The sequence below is a fragment of the Chaetomium strumarium genome (genome assembly GCF_033439665.1).
Source record: "Chaetomium strumarium strain CBS 333.67 chromosome Unknown B0T15scaffold_2, whole genome shotgun sequence".
NCBI lineage: Eukaryota > Fungi > Ascomycota > Sordariomycetes > Sordariales > Chaetomiaceae > Chaetomium > Chaetomium strumarium.
In genome coordinates this window covers 338,782-347,805 of record NW_026944430.1, presented here as the reverse complement: position 1 = coordinate 347,805, position 9,024 = coordinate 338,782, and the positions used below count along the sequence as shown (strand labels likewise).

At 41.1% G+C, this 9,024-nt stretch overlaps 1 protein-coding gene across 1 annotated transcript; it reads left to right on the top strand.

Moving 5' to 3' along the window:
- Nucleotides 1-8,478: 8,478 nt before the first annotated feature.
- On the top strand, nt 8,479-8,631 carry B0T15DRAFT_390839 (uncharacterized protein; the record flags this gene model as incomplete). Its single annotated transcript, XM_062864558.1, has 1 exon — nt 8,479-8,631. A coding segment is annotated over one exon (153 nt), but the record flags the coding sequence as incomplete, so codon positions are not given.
- Nucleotides 8,632-9,024: the final 393 nt, after the last annotated feature.

Here is a 9,024-nt window from a genome sequence, read left to right as displayed (position 1 = left end):
GGCATCTCTGGGCGAGTAATGTGAGGATCTTGTACAACGGCCTACCACAGGCCTTCAATAGACCTATGGGGAGGTAGTCATTGCCCGGCGCCTTCCAGGGAGCAGCCTGGGCAATGGCATTTTCTATGTCCCTAGCATTGACCACCTGGCTTATTGTGATCTTTAGTTCCCATGGCTAGGAAAAGGTGGGATCTCGGATGTTAGAGAGGTCGGCCAGCGGGCTTGGAAAGAAACGATTGGCTAGGGTCTGGGCCTTCAGAAGGTATTATATAGGCGTAGTGAAGTAGAGCATTCGCTTGTTTGGAGCATTCGCTTATCAACCACGTTTGAACTAAAATCTTTATATATTAAGGTCGAGTACCCTCTTAAAAAGCATCCTCTATGATGAGTAGAGCAATATGAATAGGGTTAAACCAGCTGTATTAATGCCTCTGATATCGAAGATCTAAGCTTAAGGAAAGGAAAAGGAAATGCGCGCTGGTGGGCGTGAGGAATTATAGAGGTTTGTAGGTGTCTAGGTCACGTAATGTGGCCTCTCACAATAAAGAACAGAAAGGAAAGAACAAAAGGTCATGGGTTCGAGCTCTGAACAAGGCATCTGAGCAGGGCATCTACATTACACCCTCTCTTCTAAGTCGGTCAATTTCCTTAAGTTAGTAGGTTTTTCATATCGAAATTTCTTTCTACCGCGTCGACCGCAAAGCGAGCTTTCTAGAACCTTGTAGATTATAGCAGCTCTTTATATAGAAAGTTTTAGGTCCTTTTAAGTGCTTTAAGTATAAGGATCACACAACTTTCTCTTAGAAGAGATTCTATATTATCTCGTGGAAAAGATTAGTGAAGTTAGAAAGTTATATGTCACGAACCAACCATATATCAAGACCGGGTAGGGACGGGGAGCACCAATCATTAACAAGCATGGCGCTGCAGGCTGCGCTGCACAGACGAACTCGTTAAGAGTAGTAAGGGTAGACGGGCTACCAGAACTACCACCCTCATAACATAGGAAACCTCTAGGTATATAGTCACTTGTTCTGAAGAACTCTGGGAGTTCTCCAGTAAGCAATACAAGCAGTTCACCCTACCTACTATTGAGATAATTGCTTGTGCATTTGTTGTGAACCTTTTAGCTTCACCGAGATCTACAGCCCGATCAGCATTACCTTCGACCGGAGAACCCTTTCAGAGGTAGGACTGCCAGGGTTTCGTCACATTATAAAAGTGGGAAAGGTGCGCGACTCACTATGCTATATAACTTGCTATACTATCTAACTCGATATATGAGTATGTTAGTTATAGTTATAATATTATAGTGAGAGGTCAAAAGTTTCTATACATCCTATTAAACCTAGCCACCTACATTTCCTACTCCTATTTTTATTAGAGGATATCTCAATAACTATTAAATATAGGTAAAAATTATTATCTTTAGATAATAGCTAAGTTCCTAAGCTTCAATATTTTATATACTAATGCTAAGCCGTTTTGATAGCGGCAAGCTAGCGAGGCAAAGAGCCTATCAGACTATTAATAAGATTCTAGTTAATAGCTCACTATACTACACGTAACTCCTCCTTAAAGCCTTCAATATTGAGCTTATTCCTTTTAAGTTTCTAGAGATCAGAGAATATTCTCTAAAGATTCCTTTTTAGAGCTGCTCAAATATGCTCGATAGAGTTTAAATTTAGGCTATATAGAGGCCAATCTATCTACTTGATTCTATGCTTAGCAAGCTAACTTTAGATAGCTTTATAGATATGAATCTTGGTATTATCTTCCTAAAAATGCATTATACTATTATAATAAGATAGGAGACTTTCTTAGAGTGTCTTCTAATAAGACTTAGCTAGATACCTTCTACGAGAGGCGTTCTTATCTCTCTCTATAATAATAAGCTCACTCTAACCACCTCTCTACACTATTCTCTTTATTATAATTATAATGTTCGCTTTAATATAGTTCTTTAAGTTGATAAACTACTTATTAAACTTCTTAGAAGGAAAATAAAATATCTAAGTATTCAGATTTAAAATATTATTTTAATACGAATACTGATTAGAAAAGAACATCTAGATTAGATTATGTCATGAATTAACCAACGGCAGGCTGCAGGGCAGACGGCCGTATGTGGGGACGCGGGGGCGTCCCGAGCCAATCATTTAGATAACTAGGCGGACCAGTCAGAGACAGGCAAAAGTGCTAAGGTGCCAATGTCGCTGAGCACTCTGTAGGATGTAAGCGATCAGAGTGATTAGGGGCATATCACGATGAGCACCTGGGTGCTCATCCAAATCGAAGCACTGAGCGCCCAAGAAGATAGCTAGTATATAGCCACTCGTTCTGGAGGACTCTGGGAGTTCTCCAGTGAGCAATACAAGCAGTAAGGTGGCCCTATATTACTGTGTAAACATTGCGACTAGCATTGTTGTGAACCTTTTGGCTTCACCGAGACCTATAGTCCGACCAGCAGATACCTTCGACCGGCGAACCCTTTCAGAGGCAGGACTGCCTGCGGTTTCGTCACAGATTAGCTAAGGAAAACAATATATTAAATTTAGAGTTTGAACTCTCAATAACTCCTCAATGTCTTCGAGCTATATATATATCTAGTTATAACGTATCTTATAAGCGAGCCGGCCATATAAGCGAGCCGGCCACTCTCCACTACACTACCAATAATATCCTCAATCACAAAACAACAACACTAGGAACTAACAATAATTACATCAGAAACAGATGAATCAGACCCTTCTATACCCTCCTGGCAAGTGCGGGCATTATGGCCAGGCTTGCCGCACATACTATAGCACCGAACCTTCGTATAACCCCACCTAGCACCACTATCATCTAGCTGTATTTCTTGCATTTCCTCCCCACCTATAGCTCCCTGACCTACCACCTCCTATGCCTCCTGCACAGTAAGTGATCCTCCAAGCCGCACACGTATTTTTTTGGCTCTCCGGCGCTTGCTTAGCGCCTCGTTAGCCTTGCAGAGCGACAACACCTCTGCCTAAAGGAGAGCCACCTGGTGCATTATAGCCATCGTACCCTTGGTAAGCTGGTCCATAGCAGCCAATATTAAAGTCGGGGAGCTATTATGATGGTTGGCAATGCGAGTCTTGATAAGCGTTGACTGTAACTCGGCTTCTCGAGGGTTGTATGATGTCTGCAAGACACAAGATTGTACAGTGCCCGGCTGTAAGGTTGGGGGTGTTGGTATACGAAGCTTGATATTTAGCTTCGAAAGCACTCTCTCTAGATTGTATAGCACAAGGCCAGCCCCTATAAAACCGCCCTATATATTCCTCTTAGTAATAGAGGCAAAGAAGGCCGCGCGAAAGGTACAAAGGAACTTGAGCTTACTTATGTAGTTAATATATGCATGCACTAAGTCCTCGATCTGGCGACCGTACGCCTGCTTCAACGGCCCAAAGCAGCCAACATCAAGTGGCTGGAGGAGATAGGAGGAATGTAGAGGCATATAGAGTGTAATAATGTTGTTCTGCTGGCAGTAGAGCTCGAACTCAGTCGAGTAGTGGCTTTCGTGGCCATCGAGAATCAACAACTGGTATTTACCCTTTGTCCGAGGTGCTATATGGTAGTCGAAGTGCTTGATCCAATCTAGGCCTACCGCATTGGTAGTCCAGCTATTGTCGGTGGTTACAATACGCCAGTCGGCCGGGAGGTTACACTCAGTATACCAGTTGGCGAGGTGGTACTGCGCCGCTAAGATAATAAACGGAGAGATAGCCCAGCCAAGGGCATTGATGCCTTGGATTATGGTCGCCCATTCGCGGTTGCTAGGCTAGGCTAGCTTCGCCTTGCCATGGCCATCCGAGGTTGTAACCACCATACCCGGGAAGATAATGCCTATTATAAACCTAGTCTCATCGAAGTTGTAGATATCATTATTTATAATGCCATACTCGGCCTTAACATTCCGCACAAGGGCAAACCATTCGCCAATAACCTTTGAATCCTCGCACTTGGCCCTTTGGTAGTCGTATCTATACGTATAATACGTCCGGAGCTCTAGCTGGTATTTGACAAAGTTATACGCCTAGAGCTTGCCGATAGGGGGCGCATCGTATACGCGTAGCAGTTGGTTGGCCATATCTTCTATACTACGTAGTCTCGGCGGAAAAGCTCGCTTAGATAGCTTAATTATATACTGAACAAGAGCCTTCTCTTCGGAATCGGTAAGCCGGTGCGAGCTGGCCGTAGTATTGCGTCGTATAGGCCGGCCCACTAGTCGGTCTTGCAAGGTTGTTCGTCGAACATTGTAGTACTTTGCTATAGCCCTTATGCTTAGTTTTTAGTCTTTTTATATCGCTTCGAGGGCTAGGTTTATCCTAGCCTTATATAAAGAAGAAGATATACTAGGTTGTAAAGAAAATCTAGTTTTAAGCGCGGAAGTGACACGTTACAGGTAAAGTAGCCGGCTCGCTTATATAGCCAGCTTGCTTATAAGATACATTATCTCTTTTAGGTATCTTTTTTCTAAGATAGGTATTTTATTCTTTGCTTTCTATTTATATAGGTTATAAGTATAGAGGCATCGATAGATCGTCGAATAGGAGACTTTTAGACCCTATAGCTACTATTAGAGCCTTTTTAGCAAGATTCTAGTTTCTCTTTAAAAAAGACAGGATATACTGCTTCTCTAATCGCGAAAGCTTCTAAAGACAGCCCTTTCGAGGGTTCGAATCAAAGGCTTATTAAGTTTCCAATATCGAAGGCATTCTGTAACGAAACTACAGGCAGTCCTGCCTCTGAAAGGGTTCGCCGGTCGAAGGTATCTGCTAGTCGGACTATAGGTCTCGGTGAAGCCAAAAGGTTCATAACAATGCAAGTCGCAATATCTGCATAGTAATATAGGGCTACCTTACTGCTTGTATTGCTCACTGGAGAACTCCCAGAGTCCTCCAGGACGAGTGACTATACTAGCTATCTTCTTAGGTGCTTAGTGCTTCGATTCGGATAAGCACCCAGGTGCTCATTGTAATATGCCCCTGATCACTCTGATCGCTTACATCCTGCAGAGTGCTTAGCAACACTAGCACCTTAGCACCTTTGCCTATCTCTAACTGGTCCGCCTAGTTGTCCCAATGATTGGCTCGGGACGCCCCTACGTCCCCACATACGGCCGTCTGCCCTGCAGCCTGCCGTTGGTTAATTCGTGACACATTCTTATATAGCGCTAATAGAGATACTAAATACCTCTACTATAGCCTAATAACTTTTGCTATAAACTATAGCAAAGCATATAGCTATATAAGCTACTGGTGATAATTCCCTATTATAGCTGCGATTTTCTATCAATTTAGCTTTGAAATCAGCTAAATTAAGCTTTATAGCGTTAAGTTATTGGAGTTGCAAGAGTAGAGGGCTATCGCGACATATAGAAACTCGCGTTTAATTAATTGGAGTGTATAAAGACTTTTAGACCCTGACTATAGCAACGGCAGAGCTGGTATAGGGTGAATATATTACTATATAAGGTATTCACTAAGTGATAGCGCGAGGCAGCAAGCTGGCCGCGATACAATAAGTTTAAAATAGTTCCTATTAACTAATCCTATCTTATGGCTTCGCTAACCTCCTATTCTACCTAATACGGTATACCTTATCTCTATCTATAATCTCTATAAATAAGAATCTACTCCGGGTTAGTAGCTATCCCTAGGATTAGACTTTGCAGCTTTATTTCCGGGCGGGATCCGTCGGTCTAGTCTATATAACTATATCCAGCCGCTTCTAATATCTTTGCCTAAGCCTATAGTAATTACAAAGCGTACTATCGCCCGTTATTAAATCGCCACTAGCCTTTAAATAGACCGAAAACTATATTAGCCTATAGCATTTGCGTTGTTAACTTATAGAAGATAAAAAACCTATCTGGATATAGAATCTTATAAATATTCTTTAATAAAGACGGGACATCTGCCGTAGTATAGACGACGTTCGAGCCTAGGATAATATATTGGCTTCTTTATAGTGCCTATAGCAGTGCCTTCTTAATGTCGATAACCTTGAACTCTATAAATAGGTACCCCTTAAAAGTCAAGGATACCTATACTACTAAGCTCGAACTAATGTCGGTTATAGTATATACCGTAGAAACACCCAGACAAGCTAAAGCCGGTAATAGTAATAAGGTTATTCTGCCTATCCCGGCTCCTATTTCAAGGATTCGCAAAGGCTAGCCTCGTACTAACTAGCCGCTGACTATCTCTTAGATAAAAGCTTCCAACGGCCGTAGAAGGCTGCTTATCGTGTCTGAAATAGTATAGAGCTTGTCTAAGAGCGAACAGTTTTCCGGGGATTCAAAGAGCAACTCTACGGTATTGATCTCGCTAGAGAGGCATTTGCTATAGTTCTGCCCAACCGTTTATATAAGCTTGATCTCTATATCCTAGGCAGGTCTATCGTATAAGAGGCCCTCTAATTAGGAACTAACGTCGCCGTTAGGACAAGGTTTAGAAGTACGAGTCAGGAGATCGCCGTCGTCTATAATTAAGCCCGCTTTACTCTCTAAGATACGATATATATAGCCTACTAGTCTCTTATGCTCTGCTATAGGCTAGATACGTTTAAGCTTTATTCTAGGTGCTACCGACCGAATTAGGCAATCTAGCTGCTTAAGGGCATTATAAAATATAGCTGCGATTTCCTTAGATCTCGGAAGGAACTTAGCAGAGTAGCTGTCGAGATTGTTCGTAATAATGAACTGATCGGTGCGGTTTTTGATATCAGAGAAAGTATCTAAGACAGCGTATATATCCAAAGACATAATAAATATAACATTTCGAAGAATCAGATAATCGTAGCTATAGTAGCGACAATATAAGTTGGTTGGACCCCCCAAAAAGAAATTTGTCGAACCGCTGCTTAACAAATTATATATATATATACTAGGTGCAGTATATTATATATATAACAATGGCCATAGCAATTAGAGTAAGCGAGGTTAAATATAATAAGTTATTAATATAGTACTACCTTATTATTATAGCGTAAGCAGAACGTTTGTATCGACTAATCGATAATAGTTACCTAGACTATCAATATCAGGTAGTTATATTAGATTAGACAGGCTATTATAGCTATTAGCTTAACTAGATTATTTAATAAATTGCTGATTATTATATTAGGGAGCTAATACCTAGTAGGACAGAGATTATATCAGAACTAAAACGGAAACCGGCTCCCGTTAGGGAACCTATTAGAACGGATGGTAGATATACCCGGTTCTTACAGATTACATAGGTAACAAGGCCAAGAAACCCTAGTTCTCTAAGGCGTTACCCCTCTATCCGGCGAACCACTAGGCTAGAAGTATAGTGCATATACGTAATCCTAGAACATATAAGCGCGTAAGATTCGTGCTTCCTACAAGTACCCGCTAGAATATATAATAAGTTAGCGACCCATTTTGGCTGGCATAGACTTCCACCCTTTTGCTTTTCTACGTAATATAACCGAAGCCATCTAGGCCATAGAAAGGTCAACCCTTTAGATAGCAGGATGCTAGGTCTATACTTATTCTAGCCCGAGGGCCGAATTAGAGATATAATACTCTCTCCTATGACGGATCTACGTTTTAATCCCAAGTTGGTAAAGGCCCTAGCTATATAAGGATAGGAGAACAACCTTCCAATTAGCATTGCTAATGAGAACTCGCTCTTCGAGCAATTGACAAAGGAAATAAAAGCCTAATACTACGGCTTTTTAGAAGGCTTCGCTACAATACCGAACGACCTAGCAAAGGACGTTAACAAACCACTAGTCGACTATAAAATATACGTTATATAGGGGGTTGACGGGAATAATATCAAGTTATATATATTTCGGAAGTCTAGGACAAAGGACTAGGTTCTACCGTATATTGTCTATAATTAGTATAGCTTATAACTATTTCGACAGAAATAAAAGGAGGTTCAAAAGCTAACTTCTATAGCAATATATGGCGGAGGTATAACGACTCTTAATATATTACGACCTAGCAATATTCGCTGGCTTACCGATCTCGCCTAATAAGGTATAGTATCTATCGCTATTAATTTTAGAAATACCTAGTTGGAAACCAAATATAATCCTTTCCCGGCAGGGTTAAACAATTATATAGAAGGTATTAGGTATATCGCGTTATATAAGGATAAGCTTGGTATTGGCAAAATCATCTTAGAGGGTAAAAGTAATAGCGCGAATCTTTATCTTACAATAGCGTTGAAAGCAAACTAGGAAGGCTAGATCAAGGATATTAATAGGGCCTATACCTACTTGCCAAATGTCTATAATATATACGGCTGGCTTATTGAAAGAATAGCGAAAGAATTTCCGAGCCGGCTTGCAAACGACAGATATATATTCGATACTATAGGTGCGGGCGCTATATAAAGCTATTATATACTAAATATCTAGGACTAGACCCATCCGATAGCTTTTCTATACTATACGACTATAGAGATATATTGAGGTTTGCCGCCGTATATTATTAGGGTTGATAAGCTCGATCTACTAAGGGATAAGGGTATTATATATTATCGAAAGCTATATTTAGCAGGGGTAGACGCTATTAGGAGCGTCAACCTAGGAGTGATATATAGAAGTATAGTGTTATTTAGATAGGCTATTTCCGAATTATATAGTGCTAGTATATAGGAAATTGTTGGATTTATAAAGAGTTTATAGGTAAGGGACGGCACCTAAGGGGGTTACTATATGGTAGCTAAGCAAGGTAATAGAACTATATCGAGCATCTATCTATACAATAGCATGTATAACTACAGTTAGTTATGCTAATAGATATATAATGCAGTAAGAGTAAAAAGACTTCTTTCTTTTCCACTTGATCGCTGCTTGCCCGCAAGGGCGGCAAACTCTTCGAAACATATATTATTCTAACCGCCTCGACGAGCTCTATCTAACGGTACTGGTTGCACTTGCGCGGCCGTCCTTGCGCGGCCGCAACAGGCCATTGAAGTAGCCGTTGTGTTACGGGCACCCGACCGTCAGGCAAGA